Source organism: Erythrolamprus reginae, chromosome 1, assembly GCF_031021105.1.
Source record: "Erythrolamprus reginae isolate rEryReg1 chromosome 1, rEryReg1.hap1, whole genome shotgun sequence".
NCBI classification, from domain to species: domain Eukaryota; kingdom Metazoa; phylum Chordata; class Lepidosauria; order Squamata; family Dipsadidae; genus Erythrolamprus; species Erythrolamprus reginae.
Window position 1 is genome coordinate 351877069 of NC_091950.1, and position 24073 is coordinate 351901141.

General features: G+C 39.4%; 1 protein-coding gene across 5 annotated transcripts in view; it reads left to right on the forward strand.

Moving 5' to 3' along the window:
* DAAM2 (dishevelled associated activator of morphogenesis 2) overlaps window positions 1-24073 on the forward strand; it is a 267666-nt gene that overhangs the window by 155967 nt on the left and 87626 nt on the right. For all 5 annotated transcript variants that reach the window (XM_070734270.1, XM_070734269.1, XM_070734272.1 and 2 more), the window contains exons 4-6: window positions 6763-6837; window positions 10022-10116; window positions 22188-22521. In XM_070734270.1, coding sequence (XP_070590371.1) covers window positions 6763-6837; window positions 10022-10116; window positions 22188-22521 — 504 coding nt within the window. The remainder of the gene's footprint in view (window positions 1-6762; window positions 6838-10021; window positions 10117-22187; window positions 22522-24073) is intronic.

A 24073-nucleotide genomic window follows, 5' to 3' on the forward strand; every position in this document is an offset into this window, starting at 1 on the left:
CTTATTGCACTCAATTTTATAAACACATTTTAAGAAAAAAAACATTGAAATAAAACACATTCACATATTTGAAATATATGTAAAGTAAGCTTCTATGCAAATATCAAGTTTATATCATTACTAAAAGAATCCAAAAACTTCCTAGCATAAGTCATAGGTAGCTGTCAAAAATATTCTCTTTGCTTTTAAGTTTCTTCTTTGCTGTATGACGATCGCTCAACATAAAGTACTGATTATGAGAGAAAGTATAGGGAGGAACCTCTAGAGTCATTTCTGTATTATGCCACAATTGTTTTTGGCACAGGAAACCATGTGTGGAATGAGCCATGTTTTTCAGAATCTTATATATGGCTAAATTGATGAAAGATTAGGGTGTATGGTATGCATGCATATCACCGTGTTTCGGATTTACAGAAAAAAATGGCATATTCTGAAGCAGTCGACTGCTGTAAAATGCATTCACCATGATGTGATCCTTGTGTAATGTTTAAAGGATTGTTTATCTGCTTCTGACCTGCTAGCATTTCAATTTTAAATATACAGTCTAAGCTTGCAATTGTTTAAACTTTTCTGCAGTCCCTAGGGAGTGGGGCAGCATAGAAATTTAATTAAATAAATACAGTGGGCTTTTATCCAGAAACCTATATAACAGTCTGCACCCAATATAGTTATTGTAACATTTAAGCTAGTTTTAAACATTGCAATTACAGAGTTTATTTAAATCACAGTCTGAGGTCTCTGTAAATACTTGGGTTTAAGAAAATCTGACCTTGGTCATCAAATTTCACACAATTCCCACAGCCGACTTACCGGCCGGTGGGGTTTGCGGCGATCGGCGGGGATGGAGGCCGCCATGTTGGGGGGCGGAGTCACGGCACCCACGTTGGGGTGCCGTGACCATGTGGTGCGGTGCGTGGGCACCGATTGGCCGGGCGAGCAGGGCAGCCCTATAAAAGGGGGCTGCCCTGTGGCGCAGCAGTCTCGCCCGGAGCATCGTGAGGCACCCACCCACCCTCCCTCTGTTACAGGGTGCATATGATGGGTCGCCCTCCGGGGGGCCGAGTAGGAATTTTTTGCAGTCGCAGCAGAATTGGACGAGCTGCGATTGTTTTTTCGCCTACTCCACTCTGTGCGTGGGAGTGTGGTTAGGGGGTGGCCCCACCATCTAGTGCCCCCCCCTTAGGGTCACTGGGGGGGGGGAGGGGTGGCCGATAGGGGGCGGAAAATAAAATAAATAGCAACTGGTGAGCTCCTTTAGGGGCACCTCTACTGAGGTGAGGGGCGAGCTCCTTCTCGGATTACAGGGCTCGACCGGCCTGGGTTCGGGGAGTGAGTCGCTCCTGTGGTTCGCTTGCTGGAGTTTAACATAGACCAGTAGCGAGCCATCCCACACGCCAGGTGTGGCGTAGTATGGGTGCAGGGGGTAGGTGTAGTTTACCATGACCCGCACCCAGTTTCAAGGAGTTTTCGCCCCAGGGTTGCTCTGTCTGAATTGGCTATGTTATTCCGCCCCCATTTGATTTTGCACCCTGCAGGTCATGTGGGGTTAAGGGTTTAAATAAGTTAAGAAGTTAAGAAGTTAAGTTGTTTGAATAAAAAGTGACCCCGTTATACCCACACCTTGTGTCCGACTATTACTCCGCCTGCGCCGCAATACTCCCAGATTTTAGCTGTTTCCACATCTGAAAGACCTGTTAAGTTGGCTTATAGGTACAACTCAATTAAAAAAGCACATTAAATAGGCACTTAGACTGTCTTTTATGTTCATTTATTTGAAACAGAATTGTCATCATGTAATTCAGGAACGGGGCTGTACATGTGCATATTTGTATGCTCAGATATGTTTAGAATGTTTAAAAATGCACAGCACTTTTAACCCACATGCTCTGGAAAAATGTGACAAGAAGAATTCTGAGGAGCCATTAAGATTACTGCGGGTTATATTTTATATATCACCACTATATTTTGGAGAAAATTGATATAGTGAAAAATGAAAAGTGACCTAAAGGAATTTTTGGTTTGTTTTTCATATTTTGTGGAAAAGCTTCATAATAGAGAAGCACTTCATATTCTGTTCTTTTTCTCTGCAAGCCCCCTCCCCATCTCCCCATCTCTTTTTTTGCATGTATAAATAGTCCATTGTCTTGTTCCAAAGATGCTTTTCAAAGGCAACTGGACTTTCTTGGTTTTTTTCCTCCCTTGAAAATGAACTGCAAAATAACTAAAGAAGCTTCTTGGATGAGAAGTGAAAAGACTTTCAAAGCAAAAACCATGGAAGTCCAACTGCCTTTTGGAAAAGCATGACCTGCATGATTGAGAATTTCCATAAAATAAGTCTGGTATTTTGTAGACATAGAAAATGATGATATGCATTAAAGTCAATTTTTGAGTGGTCCAAGCTGGAGACAAATTTGTGTTCCAGGGATTTTAAGTCAGATTTGAGTGGCATTGTTTTCTGAATATTCGAATTCCAGAAAATAATCTAATAGAAAATTAGGGAAGTGTGTCCTGTTAGAAGATTTGAAGGATGAGTTTGAAGTGACACTTTTGGAGAAGGTTGCATGAATGGTTGCAAGTAGTCCACACTGTTTTGATGCCCTATAATCAGTCAATCGATTACTATTTCCATATTAATATTACATAAGGTTTAAGTAATGTGTAATACAATTTGTGTGAAAGCACAACCAAGAAGTTCTCTTTTAACACACAGTCTTGCCTTCTGCTCAGAATACTTGGATCAGAGCAAAAATCATGGTCTTGTCCCTAATATGTTCCTCTCCACTATTATAAATAAGTGACTGGTAATTTATAGAAGCTGAGAAAAACAGATCAGGATCAGAAATTTGAATTAGCCCAGATCTGGAGCAGAATAGATTCATTTGTGGTTTGCTGTCCCCCAGATAAATGTACTTCCCCATGTCCGATACATCCTTCTAATAAATAAACATATCAGAGGTCTTCTTTTCTTGTGTAGTATGGTTTGCTAAAATATTAGTTGACTGCTATCTTCTTTACAAAATATCTTACAAAATATTGCAAAGGAAGCCAGAAACAAGATAACACAGTAAATACAATTTGGATTACTTTTCTCTTCCCAGACAATAGGTAAGTCTGCTGTAGATTTTTTTCTCAAAAAAGCACATGCTGTTACTGACATAATCAATTAAGCTTTCTGATTCTTTTCAGCAGATAGAACTGTTTCTCAATGCTCATCAAGCTGCCAGTCTATTTATCAATGATATCTGCTTTATCATGCCAAATAAGCAGGCATTCACACACATTCCCTGACAGAGCTAGATGGTAGTCCCTGTGGGTATCTTTTCTCCCATGGAAAGCTTGGGAAAGCAGAGCTTCCACAAGGATCTAACAAAACTTTGGAAGTGCTAATCATCTGTTATGGGAAACGGGACTTCTCAGCCCCATCTGCATGTGAGTAAATGGGTCCCTGCGGTCTGTCCTGTTTCAGATTGAAACCTCTTGTGGCTTGATTGCCTTGGAGGGTGTGTGAGTAGTCTGAAAATCTTGACTTTGTTCCAGGTTCCAGTTATAAATGTATATTTGTGTCCTGTGGGGAAACTATACATATTTTGCACATTAATCAAAGAACACCAGTCAGCAAAAGGACAATCAGTTGCAGCGCAAAGCAATTCTCTCTCTCTTTGTCCCTCTCCCTCTCCATCTCTGTCTGTCTGTCTCTCTCTCTCTTTGTGGAAAGAATGTGTTGCATTTCAATGATCTGAAATCATGGTTTCTTTTTTCTTTTTAAGGCTAAACCAGCTGTCATGAAAGAGGGCTAAACAACGTACCAATTAAATATTGCTTCACTATAAAATTCCAGCTGACATTTTTCAAATAAATCCTTCTTTTAAAAAAAGGAAAATATTCTTCCAATAAGAAGCTGTTCTTTTCTTAGTGCATGGTTTTATGCTCTTCTCTCAATGTTGATTTTCCAAATAGATGAAAGGGTTTTCTGCTCATCAACATTCGGACACATTACAATCAGGCATCCTTTTAACAAGCATCATTTTAACACATGAGCAGATAAAAAGCAATGATCTATACTGGTATTTAAGGTAGTGTTTGCCTCCCTGATTTACACTCTGATAATTGTTTGGGAAGTCCAAAAATGGACAGAAGGAGGTGATTACCTAAGTAATTCAATTACTTTGGAAGGTTTCATTCACAGCCAGCTATGTAAGCCAAGAGCTTACATCCAGAGTTCCACAAGGGATGAACGTGGATCAAGATACATTTTTCCTGGCTAAAATTAATCATAAGCCTCTCCTGGCTTTTGTACACCACATTTTATAAGTACTTGATCCAAACAGCTTCCTGAATGATTGGTTCTTGAAAAGGCTTGGTGGAATAACCAATGGCCAATAAAACAACAAGAATATCAGTAACTAATTTTGATGCCTAATAGGTGATAAATGAATAGAATGATCCCATGTTCTGTAATAAATGCTATCTTAATGTGTGAACTATTTCTTCATGGTGGAAGGGGAGATGTAATGGGTCTCCAACTTTTTCCATTACAATACTTCTTTATTTGCAGTGCCTCAGATAACACCCAGTCCAGATTTAGTGTGTTACTTCACCAGTAGCATCAGTCAATAGTGGGGCAAATGGCCACCATCTTTACTATGTTGCCCACCATTTTTGTATGTATGTATGTATGTATGTATGTATGTATGTATGTATGTATGTGTTTATTTATTTATTTATTTATTTATTTATTTATTTATTATTTCTCTTTTGCTCTCTCTTACTCCCTGTTTCTTCCTCCTCTTTGTCCAAACAACTCCCAACTTTTCCTCCTTGTTAGAAGTTTTCCCTTCTGTTCACTTGTCTCTGTTTACTGAGACAGAATAACAAAGCCTTGTAAATCCTTTTGCTTTTTTTGCTATAATTGCATCCTGAATTTTAACATCTTCAAGATTAGTTTTGTAAATTTACAATACCTGTATTTGCATTATTCTGCCTCCAAGGTTATCATTTTTACAACAAGCTATTTTGTCATCTAGCTCAAGCTTTTCTGGACTTACAGTAACTTGGCCTTTTATGGAGCAATTATTAGAAATCTTCAGAGATGTCTAGGTCTCACATGTTTAACAATTATCAGGATAATGAAAGTATAATTTGTCATTTAATATGCATTGCTTGTTATGCATTGCTTGTTATAGTATGCATTGTATTAGTATGCATTGCTTGTTGCAAAAACTTCAGAAGAGAAAGATTTATAGGTAGTGATTTCTGACACTCTCAAAATGGGTGAACAGTGTGGTCAGGCGGTAGGCAAAGCAAGTAGAATGCTTGGCTGCATAGCTAGAGGTATAACAAGCAGGAAGAGGGAGATTGTGATCCTGCTGTATAGAGCGGTGGTGAGACTACATTTGGAATTTTGTGTTCAGTTTTGGAGACCTCACCTACAAAAAGATATTGATAAAATTGAACGGGTCCAAAGACGGGCTACAAAGATGGTGGAAGGTCTTAAGCATAAAACTTATCAGGAAATACTTAATTAATTCAATCTATATAGTCTGGAGGACAGAAGGAAAAGAGGGGACATGATTGAAACATTTAAATATATCAAAGGGTTAAATAAGGTTCAGGAGGGAAGTGTTTTTAATAGGAAAGTGAACACAAGAACAAGGGGGCACAATCTGAGGTTAGTTGGGGGAAAGATCAGAAGCAACATGAGAAAATATGATTTTACTGAAAGAGTAGTAGATGCTTGGAACAAACTTCCAGCAGACGTGGTTGGTAAATCCACAGTAACTGAATTTAAACATGCCTGGGATAAATATATATCCATTGTAAGATAAAATACAGGAAATAGTATAAGGGCAGACTAGATGGACCATGAGGTCTTTTTCTGCCGTCAATCTTCTACGTTTCTATGTTATTAATTGAAATGTTTCCAAATTCATGTGACCCCAAATTAAATGGAGTGGCATTTAATAACACACACACACACACACACACACACTAGCAATATGAAAATGAGGTAACTGGATCTAGTTCAGAAAAACCATCTCAGTTAGAAGCCACCTGGGGAAATGCATCAGTCTAAATGCTTCAGGAACTAAATAAAGCAAGATATTAGGGTCTCTCAGGACCTTGGACAGATCCTTTAGGCAGCCTCCCCACCCCCACATACACAACTTGGGAAGTTGTCCTAGCAGGACATAAGGATTTCTAATATGTATTCTAATACTTCCTCTGAAAAAATGAGCTGTATCTCTTAATGCTCTAATGGTATACAGTATTTTGTACTTCGAATATGTGGTGCTGAAGACTGAAGATCCCAGTAGAGCCATGTTCACTTGCCAAATGATGCCCACCATCACAAATCATATTCTTATCTGGGATGAGAATGGGAAATAATCTCCAGAAAACAACAGGAATTAAGTGATCAGTTGGGCACACACAAGAACTTCATCTTAATGATCATATATTGCAGTTATTCTTAAAGTTTGTGGGGGTTTTGGCTTGGATATTAGGGTCAGAATGGGCTTATATTTTATATTGGATAAACCTCCAGGAGAGAAAACAGAAACTAGAAAAAAACAGAACTGTTGGTGAAATTTGGTAGGGAAAACTAAACTTTTACAATGTTGATTGTAAAAGGTAGAGTTGTGATTTTAGTGTTTTATTTAATTCATAAATTGTTTTGAGAGGACACTGCAGAAGACCTCCAGGCAAATAGAATTGACTTTGAATATTTCCCTACATAATTTTTTTCTTTATTTTCTGTTTCAGGAACAAGAAGATCCTAACAAGCTTGCTACAAGTTGGCCAGACTATTATATTGATCGCATCAATTCCATGGCAGCAGTAAGTAGCCTCTTTACCTTCTAGAAATTGTTATCTTGATCTATCTTAACTCAACTTGGTCTTTTCATCCATCCTGGTGCTGTTGGAGAGCCTGGTTCTTTGAAATAATCCAGCCTTCCCACCTTTCTACATTTTCCTAAATTGTAAATAGTCACAAAGTTTTTAAGCCAGCGGTGCAACTGCTATCAACTGAAGCATTGCCCTAGGCTTTCTGTAACATGTCAAGGATAGTAGTCCAAAAATGTGTTGGTGAAAACCTATTTAAGGAGAATTTCAGGAGTCCTAAGGCATGAGGGCTTTAGAGTATTCTTTTGTTGTTTAAATCTTGTAAAAATGAAAAAATAATAATAAAACACTCTCTGAAGTTTGGTCTTACTTGGACAAAGGGGATCAGAAAAGAGCCTGTGGCTTCCAATAAGCAATTTTGCACTCCATCTCTAAGCTCTTAAATTTGTGGCCCTTTCATATTCTTTTAAAGAGGACAAAAGCAGCATGCCTTTATCTCTATTTATATTTTTTTAACTTAAAAAGGCTACTTCATTAATCTTTGATAACAGAATTATAGGGTTGAAGGACCTTGGAGGTTTTCTAGACCAAACCCCTGCACAAGCAGCAGGCCCTATGCCATTCCAGACAAATAATGGTCTAGTATCTTTTTGAAAGCTCCAGTGATGTGGCATCCATAATTTCTGAAGGCAAGCTATTCCAGTGGTTGATTGTTCTCACTGTTAGGAAATGTATCCTTAGTTCTAGATCCCTTCTCTCCTCAAGTAGTTTCCATCAGTTGTTTATTGTCTTGCCTTCTGGTAGCATTCCTTCAGATATTGGAACACTGCTATCATGTCACCCCAGTCCTTCTTTTCATTAGACTAGACAAACCCAATTCTTGCAGCTGTTCTTCATATATTTTAGCCTCCAGCCCGCTAATCATCTTTGTTGCTTTGTTTTGATACAGTCTAAAACTTTCAGACTATCTGATTATCTTTCTGTTCTTTGTCACCTCAATGTATCTAGCTATGAATCTATGATCCCATGGTTCCACCCTCTTCCTAGCCATTTGAGGGTTATCCTGGTCACCTTTTGGCCTGTAGAACAAATAAATCATTCATGCTTTTCAGTGAGTGATTCACTGAGAGGCAAGGAAAATAGACATGTTTTGGTACTTCTTAGGAAACACTTCTCTTATCTTGTTCTGAAACACATGAAGCATTTGGTGGAAAAGATCTTTGTATTTCTGTATACTCATAAACATATGATAATCATTATTATTGCCATATTTCTTTCCTCCTCTTTCAGCAATATGAAACGGTGAACAGTTCAGGCATTTTTCTTTCTGTCTTCAGTAGTCTGAACTTAATAAAGCAAGCCCCTTTCCTGCTTTATAAGAAGAAAGAAAAGTTACTTTTACACCACCATGTTGCTTTTGGAAACTTGTCAGTATTTGTACTGCAAGATATATTCATTTTCTTACAAAGGTTTGCAAACGAACGACTGAAGCTACTCTTTAGAACCATTACTATCCCAAACCTATGATGTGTGTGTGTGTGTGTCAAAGGCCAACAAGACAGCTGTTACGCATTTAAATTTCATAATTTAGAAATAATTTACTTGGAACATAACAGCTTGATGGAGCAGAAAAGAAAATACATCTTTCAGCACACCTAACTCCACTTTGGATAACTTTCAATTCAACCCACTTCTATAAACAATGGGGACAAAGAACAGGCAATGCATGAAGGTTAATGTATAGGCAGCTCCTATAAGAATGATGTCAGATGTTTCCACTTTCCCTGTTCAGGTGTCAGAGACACTGGATGAGGAGGTTTGCTGGGGGGGGGGGGTTAAATGTATGTTCACAAATTAGCTCTACATTTTTTGATACTGGGGATACGTGGCTCGTCCATCTTTATGGATAATAATAATAATAATAATAATAATAATAATAATAATTATTATTATTATTATTATTATTTATTAGACTTGTATGCCGCCCCTCTCCAAAGACCTTTGGGAATAAATCCCCAAAACAAAGCCTGGTTGGAATAAAATTAGTCCCTTAATGGCTGCCACTACTGGAAAGAGATTATCTCTAAGAATATTTTGGGGTGATTGGTTTTTTTTTCAGTGCTTAAATTTCATTTTGACAGAAATCTTAAGTGTTCAGTATCAGTAATTCTAAGAGAGAAAAATCACTATAACTTCTATTGGCAAAGGGCAGAAGATATTTGCAAGTGAGCCAAGAGAAGAAATGTTGCTTAATAGAAGAAAGCACAGATTAAGATCCTTTTATTTTCTGAAAATTATTCCAATGAGATTGGTTTTTTTTAAAAAAAACACCACTCTTTTTCTTGCTAGCTTTTTAACATTTGGTTTAATTTTTTTAAACTTTCTTGCTGTGAAGGGTAGTCCTTTCTGTTAAGAGAGACAATAACTTTCTTGGTTTTAGTGGACTGAATTAGACTTTCCACAGAGGTCACACTCAAAGATTTATTCCAAATATCTGGGACAGTTGAACAGTATACAAAGGTCAAATTACTTCACTGACTGACTATCCTGAAGTTTAGATGGAAAGTGACGGAAAGTTTTGGTGAAAAGGAATAGGGTATAAAGGGTATGAATGAAAGAGAAAATGTAATGGAAACTTTATTTGAAAATTTTGCTCTTTTTTAACATGCTACTGTACATGTCTGAGAATATTGGCTGTTTTTTTTTTTAGAAAAAAAATATTCTTCTTACAATTATTTAAAATCAACTGCAGGTGAAAAATGAAATATACCAAGAAATTTTAATCAAGTCTATTTGAAATCCAAACTTTCAAAATCAAAATTACTTCTTCTGAGTAATAGGACATAAAGCTGGAGAGGTGTGAGTTCTTAGAAGGCACAGAATGGTGATATGATACACAAAGAAACAGATCAGTAGCTCTTTAAAGAGCTTGGTGCATAGGAACAAAAGCATTTCTTGAAATTCATAAAAAAAGGGGAAGATATAAGAAAGGGAAGTTAAGAAAGTAGAATCTTCTCTTTCATCTCTGTTGCTGAAGGTTTTGTTTTCTTGATGGCATCCAAATGGTTTCTCCAACTTAATTGAGTGGATTAGTGCTTGATTAACCTTGAATTATTCAGTAATTTCATCTCTTCTCCTGTTCTGGATTCGTAACTATTCCTTGGTCTCATCCAAACAGATGCAGACCCTATATATTTTTGATGAAGAAGAAACAGAAATGAGGAATAAAATAGTTGAAGACTTGAAAACAGCTCTGCGCACACAGCCCATGAGGTATGTCATATATTTTACTTCCATTTGTCAGAAGCTTCTTATGTTAGAACTACCAATTATCTATCATGGAAAAATTTAAGATACAAGACAATCTCTTCTCTTGTTCTCAAATATCAGGCTATTTGAGGACAACTTTAATTTCTCTTGGTACACAGTTTTAGAATGGAGCTTAAAGAGTAGTTGGTGACCTTCTTTAAGTAGATCTAAGCTCATATCTCAAACAATTATATACATTTCCCTTTCTAAATATATGTTTTAGTTGTCACCTTCCCCCTGAACCATATTGAATATTAAAAATCTTTGCCTCTTTTCCCTTTAACTGGTGTTACAGTTGAAGGACCAGATTTGTCTGAGCTGAGGAGGAAAATAAGGGGAAAAAAGATCTGTCTCTGCCTACCAGCATCTGTTGGTATTTATCTGGCTAGCATCCTGTTAATGTGTGTGAGAGAGTTGAGGGGTGTTTGGAAACTTGAACAGTATTTGCTATGTGAGCAAGAAGGAGGCAGGAAGGAGTCTGTGCGTGGCTTAACTCAACTGTTAATTTATTTATTTTATTTTTATTTATTTATTTTGTCCAATACACAATAATACACAATGAAGGTAATAGAGGGCACCTTCGAGGAAATAGAATTAGAGAAAGAATAGAAGAGAGAATATAGGATAAAATAATCAATGAGAGAATAGAAGAAAGATATAGGGATAGAAGAGAAGATATATGGGATATAGGAGAGACAATAGGACAGGGGTCAGAAGGCACTCTAGTGCACTTATGCACGCCCCTTACTGACCTCTTAGGAATCTGGAGAGTTCAACCGTGGCCAGTCTAAGGGTAAAATGTTGGAGGTTGTAATCTTATTGAGATGGGAAGGTTGTTTTTCTTGTTTGAGGTAGATGTTAGTGGTACGTGAAGTCTGATAATTATTTTAATCTTGAGCAAGAATGTGTTGTAGAGGTCATCAGTAGAGTTTCAGTTAGAGAAAATAGTTTGCCAGTTTAATGTTGAGAGATGGGCTTCAATGTGTTCATAGTTAGCTTTTTTGAAACTGAATTTCGGTGTCACATTAGTTGGGTGGATCTTAGTGTGGCTTAGGTTGAGATTGAAGTTTATCATATTGTGGTCGCTGTTGGAAAATTGTTCTTTTATTTGTAAACCATATATTGCACTTTTGCTGTTGCAGAAGATGAGATCCAGACAATTGTCTAGTCTAGTATTGCTAGTTACCAGTTGGTCAAGTCCCAGGCTGGTGATGGTGTTATGTATAGTAGAATGGGTGGGTTCTGTGCTACCTTCATTTAAGATCCAGTTAATGTGTGGTAGGTTGAGGTCTCCAAGGAAGATGATGGGGTCTGGGCAGTGGGTAGCCCACGTTAGTAGTGCAGATAATTTGTTTGCATGTGTGATGTCATAGTCCAGAGCTCTGTAGCGGAGTAAGAAGCGAATTGTGGTATTTAGGGATAGATCACAGACAATAGTTTCAGGGAGTGATAGGTCTTGTGCAACTTAGATGTTTTTTATGTTTAGATATTTTTTGTAGAATATAGGTACCCCACCTTCTCTGTGGGATTCACGGTCAGATCGAGAGACAAGATAGTTCCTTGTTGTAATAATTGAGTCTGGGTAGGATACATTGAGCCACGTCTCACAGACAAAGATAATATCAGACTGAGGAGCCTAGAAGAAGGAGAAATTCAGACATCTTGTTGACTATACTTCTGGCATTTAATAATTTGCATTTGAGATTGGTTTTGTGTTGGGAGTAGGTTTCTGCTGTGAAAGCAAAAGCGAAACTGAAACTCCTCTACTTGTGTTTTGCATTTGGATCAGATTTCTTTTCAGGTGGGGAGGGAGGAGTAGAACTCCTTAGCATCAGAGCTTGTTAATAATAATGTAAGAAATACTCATGCTCTGATGGTCATTTTGAAAAAGCCAAGAGGAACATAAATGGCAAATTTCAAGTTTGTTTGCTTTACAGTTCTGGAGATTTAGTGATTTAATGCATTAGTGGTTTTTGCTATACATATACATATACATATACATATACATATACATATACATAGGATTTATATGCCACCCCAAATCATATATATGTATGAAAGAAATGAAGGGAAACATGGGAAGTTTGTACTTGGAACTTGATATAATCTGAACTCCTACTAAATTCCATTTGTGTAGGCTATATACAATTGTTGCACAGGATAAATCTCATCCAATAGAATCTTGAAATGTTAGCATAAAATATTAGGCAATCTGCTCTTTGTTTTCTGCATGAATCACTAGAGCTATGCAGAGATTTATAGTCAAACAATTGTTCTTCATTTTGGTTCAATACTTCCATGTTTGAATCTTTCTGTAGATTAGAGTTGGAGAAATTACAGAGGACCAAACCAAACATGCTTTCTTCTATTGCTGATGTAAGGTTTTTAAAAACAATGATACTGCAAATTATTGATTGATCAGCCTCATCAACCTCTTTTGTCCCAAAAAGTTATTCCATAATAGGCAATGGATAGTGTGGACAATTTTTCTATTGGCCATGCTAAAAATGTCCAGAAACGTGTATACTATATATAGTTTCCTATCATCCTTTTCTATCATGCCAGGAAAGACATTACTAATAGCCTGGCTTTTTTTGCTGAAACCTTTTGGAGTTCATTTGGAATTTTTTCCAGATAAGTCCAGCATTACTTTGGCTAAAGACCTATGACAGCAGGCATTTATTTCCTCTGTTTATAACAGCTGTAATGAGTGTCAGCAGCAGCAGCCACAAAGTATCACACAAAGTCTTTGCTTCTAAATTGCTGGCTGCAGCCCTGAGGGCTTATCCTCTTCTTTCTAAAAAAAAAAAAAAAAAAAAGCAATTGCCAAGCCAAATTTCAAGTTAAGTCTCATAGCTCAACTGATTCCAGGGACTCAGTTTGCTTATTGCAGGATTGACTATATGCCAACAGTAATTACCTAAGCCAGTTTGGTCTTTAATGGAAAATAGAGGTCCTTGTGGCTCTATCCAGTCCTTTTTGATAGAAAGTCCCCCAAGATATTGGTCTTGGAACTAAAGAAGAATGGTTGCTGTTTTGTAATGCAAGTTCGAAAGCCTTATGATCACACCTCTGGCTGAACCTGGAGTAGCAATAAACTTGCCTAAGTGTTCATATTTGAATATGTGGCAAAATTGAATACTGTATGTTTATGGCATACACTCGCCCATAAAATTAATTTAATGATGTGTTTATGTAGCTTGCTAGCTGATTCCGTCGTAATTAGGTTTGTATCATTCTTTGCCAAAGAGAAGTCAAACTTTGAACTTAGGACACCTCATTTGCGGCTCAGAAATAATCACAACGTATTAAACACATCTGCAGAATCTTTCCTGTTTCCAACATCACCCTTGGACATCGGTGGTAGAAAACATAAAGCAGAGGGAGGAGGTAAACTTCCTGTATATCTCATACAAGCCTTTCAAGTGACTTAGTTGCTGAATTTTGAACTTTCGCCAAATATTTCCAAGCTGTTTCTACATTTGGTCCAGAGATGTTCTTGACATTAGGGGTGTGTAGATCTTCAAAGGACATTTTGCTTCATCAGAGATCCAGTGCAGATTGGCTAAATAAGCAGTGCCATGCAGAGAGGAGACCATGACACCATGCCTAATTAGTTTAGTAAAAATTACGAGCCAGGCTGTGGCGCCTTTCTGTCTTGAGGTTAAAAAAAAGAGCAGTTCTGCAAGGGATTTTGCTGCTTGGCAAGAAAAATCACCTATAACAGTTGATTGTATTTGTTCATTTTTATTTGATTCAATGATGTCTCTAAAGTAAGAATAAATTTGGCCATGTAAGTAACTGGACATATTCTAGAAATAAAAAAAGTCTGTGTCAATTGTACTGGAGGGATTCTCCTGTGTGTTTAGTGAAATTTTCAGATGGCGGTTACATGGCCACAAGAGGCACCGCATTAACAGAACAGTCTTTTTTTTCCTTTGTAAGATCAATTTGAGGTCCAAATTGAACACAGATGTGTTTCGATAAAGTGAATGGATCCTTTGGCATGAAATGTAGATTTTTACAATAAAGTTGATTTTTAATAATAGGCATTGTACATATTTCCAAGTCTGGTACAACTGAACTGTAGCAATGCTTTAACAATTAGAGTCAATTCAGCAATTACAAAGCATTCAGTCACACTACTTAGGGAAGACCTGACAATAACATGAAAGGAACAATTGAAAGAGAGTGAAGATTTTCTTGTGAATTGGTTTTAACCATCAGCAACTATGATTATACAAATATCAGGTTTTGAAACAGAGGGGAAAATGTGTAGCGCTGCTTCTGTTAATCATCAGTTACCTTGACAAGTCAGGATGTTGTGGAAAAGAAAAAGTTCTAAATAGAATAGGCAAAACGTAGCTGGACTTTTGTTAAAGAGTCAACAAAATGGAAAAATATCAAGAAAACTTGTTTTCTTTTAGCCAAGAAATTCTTCCATCATCTAGCTGATTTTTTAAAAGTCATTGGAAAATGTGTGTTTTATTTTAGCCTGCTTTTGTCTTATTCTTCCCATGACCTCTGGTAGATGGAACCTATTTCAATCCATATTTTAGGTGGGATATAAGACCACGAATTTTCAATGGTGAATATGTCCCTTGATCATTATATCTTGAAGTAAAAATGGAATGGAATAAGCAGCTGCCAATTAGGTTTAAGATGTGCAGGGCAAATTAATTATGGCGTTCTTTTTCTACAGAATGCGATATGAATGAAAATCAAAGAAATGATTCCGTAGGACATTTTTAAATCCTGTGTCCATAAAGAGCAAAAATTTTGTTAGGCAAGGGTTTCATTGTAAATAGTATGCCAGTGACTGTATTCCAAGAAGTGGATGGGCTAAAAAAAACCTAGATACGTTTTTATCTAAACTGAACATAAATTTAATTTCAAGACACATGCTTGACTACAGTTGTTTAATCAGCCATAGGTGTCATTTGTTGGATTAGGAGCAACATTGTTCAAATTGCAATGGTTGGGTTCACGAAACGGAGCAAAACTTTCTAAAAACTGACCCAGATTTGATCCTAAAAAAACCTGTATGATGTTTTGGCACAAAGTCCCGAGTCTGCGGAGAGGGGCGGCATACAAATCCAATAAATAATAATAATAAAAAAATGCAGCTAGCTTTTAGAGCATGTAGAAGGTGCAGCTAGCTTTTAGAGCATATAGAAAAATTGTAATGTATAGAAATACCCAAGCTAAGCACTTCAGTCAATTAAAGTCTTACGGTTTTCTACAAGAAAAATAAGAACACAAACACATCCTAAATTGGAGAGCCTGCGGTTTTCCAGGTTATTGAAGAAAGAATAGCTCCAAGTGGGCATATTGCCTATTGAATTTTCTGGGTGAGACCTCCGAAGGTAGCACCAAATGCCGCTTTTTTGTGTCCTCTCCTTTGAAGCAGGTGGGAATGTTGTTCTGCAAATTAGTTTTGAAAGAATGCTTTGCTTAGCGCAGTGATTGCGAACCTATGGCACACGTTCCACAGGTGACACACAAAGCCAATGTGAGGTGTTGCCTTATGTTAGCTCCGACATACATGTGTGTGTTGGCCAGCCGATTTTTGGCTTGATTTTTGGCCATTTTCGCTTTCCCCAGACTTCAGGAAAGCCTCCTGAAACCTGGGCATGATGAAAAATGGCCCAATCGGAACTTCACTTGTGTGTGTATCACCCCCAGCCTCTTTTTTGCTGTCAGAGATCTTCAGGAATTTATTCAGCTTTGGACGGTTGTAGCCAAGAACAGAGCTCCAGATCGATCCGGAGCTCTGTTATCTGCTATAGAGGCCTTCAGGAAAGCCTTGTTGGATGTAGAAAAATGGGTTGAGGGGTGCGAGGCCTGTTTGCCACTATCTGGAGGTAAATAATAGGGCAGCTCCCCAGCTTCAGTGAGGCCTGTCCACATGGACGCGCGGGGCAGGGGAGCATAGAAACATAGAAACATAGAAGATTGACGGCAGAAAAAGACCTCATGGTCCATCTAGTCTGCCCTTATACTATTTCCTGTATTTTATCTTAGGATTGATATATGTTTATCCCAGGCATGTTTAAATTCAGTTACTGTGGATTTACCAACCACGTCTGCTGGAAGTTTGTTCCAAGCATCTACTACTCTTTCAGTAATATAATATTTTCTCATATTGCTTTTGATCTTTCCCACAACTAACTTCAGATTGTGTCCCCTTGTTCTTGTGTTCACTTTCCTATTAAAAACACTTCCCTCCTGAAACATATTTAACCCTTTAACATATTTAAATGTTTCGATCATGTCCCCCCTTTTCCTTCTGTCCTCCAGACTATACAGATTGAGTTCATTAAGTCTTTCCTGATGCGTTTTATCATTCTTGTAGCCCGTATTTGGACCCGTTCAATTTTGTCAATATCTTTTTGTAGGTGAGGTCTCCAGAACTGAACACAGTACAGTGATCCCTCGAGTTTCGCGATCTCGATCTTTGCGAAATGCTATATCGCGATTTTTCCACCCGATGACGTCACTCCCTTCCTTTCTCATCTTTCTTTCTCTCTCTCTTTCTCTATCTTGCTTCTTCCTCTCTCACACTCTCTTCCTCCCTCTCTCATCTCTTTCTTTCCTTCTCTCTCTTTCTCTATCTCTCCCCCTCTTGCTCTCGAGCGGCGGGCGGCACCCAGGGAAGGTTCCTTCGGCCGCCCAGCAGCTTGTCCGGCCGCCGCTTTTCAGCCCGCCGCTTGTCCGCCGCTTGTCTGTCCACCGCAGCTGATCTGCTCGGCAGCGCAGTAGCAGCGAGGAGCTGAAGATGGGGTTTCCCCTTTGCGTGGGCAACGGGGAAACCCCATCTTCGGCTCCTCGCTGCTACTGTGCTGCCGAGCAGATCAGCTGCGGCGGGCGGACAAGCGGACAAGCGGCGGACAAGCGGCGGGCGGAAAAGCGGTGGCCGGACAAGCGGAAAAGCGGCGGAAAAGCGGTGGCCGGACAAGCGGAAAAGCGGCAGAAAAGCGGCGGCCGGAAAAGCGGAAAAGCGGCGGCCGGACAAGCGGAAAAGCGGCAGAAAAGCGGCGGCCGGACAAGCGGCGGCCGGACAAGCGGACAAGCGGCGGAAAAGCGGCGGCCGGACAAGCAGAAAAGCGGCGGACAAGCGGCAGCCGGACAAGCGGACAAGCGGCGGAAAAGCAGTGGCCGGACAAGCGGACAAGCGGCGGACAAGTGGGCAGGCAGGCGGCTCCTCAGCTGCTGGGTCTTCCCAGGTGCAGAAGTAAAAACACCATCTGCGCATGCGCGGCCATGGAAAAAGGGGCGCGCATGCACAGATGGTGTTTTTACTTCCGCACCACTACATCCCGAAAAATCGATTATCGCGAGGGGTCTTGGAACGGAACCCTCGCGATAATAGAGGGATCACTGTATTCCAAATGTGATCTCACCAGCGCTCTATACAACAGGATCACAATCTCCCTCTTCCTGCTTGTTATACCTCTAGCTATGCAGCCAAGCATTCTACTTGCTTTTCCTACCGCCCGACCACACTGCTCACCCATTTTGAAACTGTCAGAAATCACTACCCCTAAATCCTGGTGGCTGTGCACATGTGTGGAGGGAGGGCATTGCATTATGGGTGTGAACACCTGCATGCACGCTATGTCACGCATGTGCATTCTTTTGGCACCCGAGCCAAAAAAGGTTTGCCATCACTGTTTAGGGCAGTGATGGCAAACATTTTTTACCTCAGGGGCCGAAAACATGTACCCACACCTGTACCACATCCATAATTCAGTGCTCCCACACATGCCCCACCCCTTGTGCATGCGTGTATGATTCCCCCTCTCCCATTTCCCGACTTCTGGTGGGCTTGGTAGGCCCATTTTTCACCTTTCCCAGGCTCCAAAGGCTTCCCTGGAGCCTGACAAGAGCAGAAACAGCCTCCCCCACTCCATGGAGGCCCTCTGGGGCCTGGAAACAACCAATTTCCCGACTTCCGATGGGCCCAGTAGGCCTAAATGGTTCACCTCGCTTCCCAGATGCCCTCCCAAGGCCAAAAATTTCCTCCTTCGCATGCCGGCAGATATGGCTTTGCGTGCCACCTGAGGCATGCGTGCCATAGGTTCACCACCACAGGCTTAGGGCACTGAAGCCAAGTCCCCTTTGGAAAGCTTTTTACTAGGTGGGAAAGAAAACCTTTCTATTGAAACTTTTCCTTGGCTGTGTTAAGTCTTCCTCAAATAGATTTTTCTCCTCTCCGAAAAGCATCAAGTGATGTTTATCCTCATCTGAAAACCCATACATAGGTGAAAAACAGCAGAGAAATGCTACGATGAAAATGTTACTTAAATGCCAAAACTATAAGTCACACAAAGCAACAGTTACCTTTTTTGGGAAATGAGAAATGCAACCCTGGAACTGGAAAGCCAAAACTAACAATTGACAAAAGCAAACCATTGCCATATTCATGCTCTTTCATTGTTCATGCGAATGAAAGTTGGAAAGAATGCTATCCCAAAGTGATTTTTATATCCTGGCCATTTAATGCATTTTCTGTCTAACCATTTGTGGTATGTGTTTGCTCTTAAGCCTTGTTTGTTCGCAAAGACTAATTTTAAAGTTCAGGCTTGAACAGGTACCAAACCTCAAACTAAATCTCTTGATACTCTCTGTAAAGCTTTGGTTTTCTCCAGACTTTCAACCAGTGAGATAAAGTTACTTAAGAGATAAGCTACGCAAGGAATCTGCCCTCAAATATTACATAGTTTCTCTTGATTTCCCCTTTAGGAATAAAATACAGTTACTCCAGATTTCTATTATTTGATATATTTTGTACATATGCATTGGAAGCTCAAATAAAGTTTGTAAACAATATTATTTTATGGTCTCATCTTACTACTGCAAAGTGATCTGATATTGGGAGCCACATGACTTGTGCCAATTTTTAAAACTCCAAATATATGAAACAGACTTACATATTTGCACAGTTATGCCCCAAATGGTTGTTTTATGGGAATTGTATTGGTTCCGTCTTAGATTTGAATTGTTTTATTCTGATGAAAGCGATTTGAAATGTACCTCTCGGTAACACACACACACACACACACCCTTTTTTTTTTTGCAATTTGTTATTTGTTTGTTATTTTTTATAGATTAGGCTAGTATAGATATATTCTCAGTTGCATACATTTTAATTCAACAGAGGATATTAGTTGAGTTTTGATTTCTATCATCTTAAACAATGGATATTCCATTGTTGGACATTTCAAGAAAATATTGGACAACCATTTATCCAGGATGGTATAAGGCAGTGATGGAGAAGCTTTTTCCCCTCAGGGGCCAAAAGCACATGTGTGTGCACTACTGTACATGCTTGAGTGCTCACACCCATAATTCAGTGGTGCCCTGCCCCCTCATGCATGTGCGCATGATCCCCCCAGCTCAATTTCCTGATTTTGTGTGGCCCCAGTAGGTCTGTTTTTCACCCTCCCCAGGCTCCAGAAGTTTCAGTAAGCCTGTGGAGGGAGAAAATGTCCTTTCCCACCTTCCTGGAGGCCCTCCAGAGGCCGAAAGTGCCCTCCCAGAGCCTCCAGGTGAGCCAACAATTTTTATTTTATTTTTATTTTATTTATTTGTTTTGTCCAATACACAATAATACACAATGAGAGTTATAGAGGAGATATAATCAGGTAGAATGTAGGGGGAATAGAGGAGAAAATAAAGGAGTAAAATATAACTATGAGAGAATAGCAGGAAAAGATATAGGTATAGAAAAGAAGATATAGGAGATATAGGAGAGACAATAGGACAGGGTACGGTAGGGACTCTGGTGCACTTATGTACGCCCCTTACTGACCTCTTAGGAACTTGGTGAGGTCAACCGTCAAAAATCAAAAGGTCAAAAATCAGCTGGCTGGCACGCACATTTGTGTTGGAGCTGAGCTATGGCAATAGTTTGTATGCTGGCAGATATGGCTCCATGTGCCACCTGTGGCATGAGTGCCATAGGTTCGCCATCACTGGTATAAGGACTGCTGCCTTGAGCAGATGCTTTGACTAGAAGACTTCCAAGGTCCCTTCCAGCCCTGTGTTTCTATCATTTTAAAGTCATCTATTTTTGCATCCCCTACCACAAATTTAACTCAGTGCTATACCAACAAAAAATATTGCTCAAACGGGTTTTTGATTGTGTATTGCAGAAACTTTCAGTAGGGCTTCCATGGATGCATCATTTCCCAGATTATTAGCTCCTTTCTCATACGTCTATTTAAAGCGACCATGCCATATCTTGTCTTGATTAAGTGCACTGAAGCAGCTCCTTCAAGTAGCAGTGACAAGCTCAGCCATTCAGTTCCAGGGGTGGTATAGTATCTCTGCATCAGTAGCAAGTACCGGTATCACGAGGTTAGGTTTCATGGCTATCCATGTTCTTAAATCAATGTAGTAATATAATTCAGGAAAAGATCAGACACTGCAAACACTGGTATAGAAATTTGTTGTTGGGTGTGGTACAAAGTTAAATACTGCTTGGGTTTTTATAAGTGTTTGTAAGAAGAGAGGGAGAGGGAGTGAGAAGAGAGGGGAAAGAGAGAAAGAGAGGGGGAGAGAGAAAGAAAGGGGGAGAGAGGAGTGGGGGAGAGAGAGAGAGGGAGGAGAAGGTGAAGAGAGAGAAAGAGACAGAAGGCGAGAGACGGGGAGAGAGGTGGGAGAGAGAGGGAGAGGGAGAAGGGGGAAGGAAAGAAAGAGAGGGCAGGAGAGAGAAGAGAGAGAGAGGAGAGGAGAGATTCACCAAGCTCTAGGGGGCTTACAACAAAACACATTAAAACACATCATTTTAAACTATAGAAATAGAAAACACATAATAGCAGGATGACAAAACAACAGTAGCAAACAAATATTTTTCAAAAGCATATGGTAAAAAATAGCATGTGTTAAAAACAGTAAGGAGGATTAGAACTAAAGGCCTTCCTAAAAATAAGCCATTACCTCTCCTGGAAGATTGTTGGTGAACAAATGAAATGTGTCTCTTGAGAGATATTCTAAAATGTTTATACAACTATCCAAAAATCTCTCAGGCAATATAGAAATTCACAAGAAAGAGCAAAGGAAATCTTGATATGCAGAGCAGATTCATTTTGGGGAAACTGCTCCTTTATAGATCAGGATGCTACTTTTTCAGGTTCTGAGGATAACTGGAGCTTCAGGCTTTCCCTGCCAAATTGTCAAATATATCAGAATTTTCAGCATTCTTGTATAGTATATTTTAGATGTAAGAATGAATTGAAAAACTTTGGGACATATAGCCATCTTGCAAGGTTTAAAGCCATTAAAAGCTATTAAAAAAGATATTATTTTAATATAATGTGAAAGTGTTAAGAAAGCTGTTTTGGTGAACAGCCCAAACAGTGCACTGCCAATACCTGTCATCTTGAATTGATTGAATTGTACCTGGAAAGAAATTAGAAGCTAAAACATATGAATAAAATAACGTGCCTTATTTCCAGATAGATATTTTGTGTCCATAAGTAATTTCCTTTTCCCCCCCTTATCCGTATATCCTATGATATCCTATCCTATATTTGTTGGACATGAGCTTCCATTTTTTCCCATCAGTATTTCACCTAAACAACTGACCGATCAGTAAGGACAGTATGTTAGCTTTATCTGGCATAGAAAGAGGATGATTTGATAGGAGAAAATGTGGTCAAAAGGCTGTTAATAAGGTGGGGTAGAGGACAGCAAGTATTGCTCAAAAATTTATCTTTGTGGAAATTGTTTTGTTAGGTCAAGTGAGTCATGGTTATTTTAAGTCATACAAATCCAATTAAATAAATAAATTTAAATGTACGGTGTTGGATCCATAATGCAATTTCTCTTTGTAGTACAAAGCAGAGTGTGCTGAACAAATTTTATTCCATGTTCACATCTGCCTCTCTAAAATGGTTTGCCCAGATCCTCAACTATGTACGTTTTAGAGTTTCCAAAATAAGAGAAAAAACAATTCAATTCTTTTATTAATCTGACACTATTTATGCAAAGTGCCTTCATTGTCCCTTTTCTTTCCTATCTCTGAACAGATTCGTAGTAAGATTTATTGAGCTGGATGGCCTGAGCTGCTTGCTGAACTTTTTGAAGAGTATGGACTATGAAACCTCTGAAAGCCGTATACACACATCCGTTATAGGATGCATCAAGGCTCTGATGAACAACTCCCAAGGACGAGCCCATGTTCTAGCCCACCCGGAAAGCATCAATATAATTTCGCAGAGCTTACGGATGGAGAACATCAAGACGAAGATTGCTGTGCTGGAGATCCTTGGGGCTGTTTGCTTAGTGCCAGGAGGTCACAAAAAAGTTCTGCAGGCCATGCTTCATTACCAGGTCTACGCAGCGGAGAGAACAAGATTCCAGGTAAAAATGATGAATTGAGCAAGGCAACCTGTAGATTGGGTTCTTTGCTTAAAACAGGATCAATCAATCCAAATAGAGCTGGAGGGCTTCTAGTCCAACCCCCTGCTTAAGCAGGAGACCCTATACCAGTGATGGTGAATCTACGGCATGGGTGCCACAGGTGACACACAGAGCCATATCTGCTGGCACGCAAGCTGTTGCCCTAGCTCAGCTCCAACATATATGGGTGTGCTGGCCAGCTGATTTTTGGCTTGCACAGAGACTCTGGGAGGCATTTTTTGGCTTCCAGAGAGCCTCTGGGGTGATAGGGGAAGGCATTTTTACCCTCCCCCAGCTCCAGAGAAGCCTTTGGAGCCTGGGGAGGGTGAAACACGAGCCTACTGGGACCACCAGAAGTTGGGACACAGGCTGTTTCTGGCCTCCAGAGGGCCTTCAGTTGGGGATGGGGGAAGCTGTTTTTGCCCTCCCCAGGCATTGAATTATTGTGTGAGCATTGGTGCCTGCATGATAGCGTCTGTGCACTCTTTCGGCACCTGAGGAAAAAAAGGTTCACCATCACTGCCCTATACCATTTAGGCTGTGTAATCTCTTCTTGAAAACCTACAGTGATGGGGTATCCACACCTTCTGAAGGAAGCTGCTCAACTGGTTAATTGTCCTCAATGTTAGGAAATTGCTCCTTATATCCAGGTTGTTTTTCTCCTTGATTAGTTTCCATCCATTGTTTCATGTCTTGCCTTTTGGTGCTTTGGAATATAAGTTGAACCCCTCTTCTTTGTGGCAGCCCCTCAAATACTGGAATGCTGCTATCATGTCACCTCTATCCTTCTTTTCTCTAGACTTTCCCTTCCAAGTCTAGGATCATATTTGTATTAGTTTGTTTAATAACATTCCATATCTTAACCTCATAATACTACTCCAGAAAGACATTTCACCTAGTGTATGAAATCAATAATAAGTGAATTCCTCACTGTGTTTATGAGAATTTTGGTCCAGTGTGCTGAGCTAGACCATTTCAGAGTATAGTAGGCAAAAGAACAACTGACATAAAATGGTCAATTACCAATTGTTTTTCAGGACAAAAAGAAAGGAATAAAAACTAGTGAAGCTTCTCTTTCCCCCTTGGTTCTAGCCGTTTTACACCAAATTAACTTTCGTCTTTTCTGAACAGATAGACAGCTATCCATATTTTCTGTCTTTTCATAGAATAAAAATGGACCCAAGAAACATTTTTCTAAATAAAAGTGATGCCAGAAATATTGTAACTTTCCAAGTATTTATTGACTGACTGAAATAATCCCAAAATTTATAATTTATAATCAGTCATCCTTAATCTGAGAAATAGGGCGGCCTAGAAATCTAATCAATCAATCAATCAATCATTCAGGACTGTGAGCCTATGGCACCCTGCTGACTGTACTTGTCCTAACACTTCTTTTAGCAGTAATATTACTGGCATTACAAAATAATGATAATAAGAGAGTATGTATAAATATGTGTAGTTTGAATACGTACCTGAACATGTGAACCAAATGTGGATATGTAGTAACAGA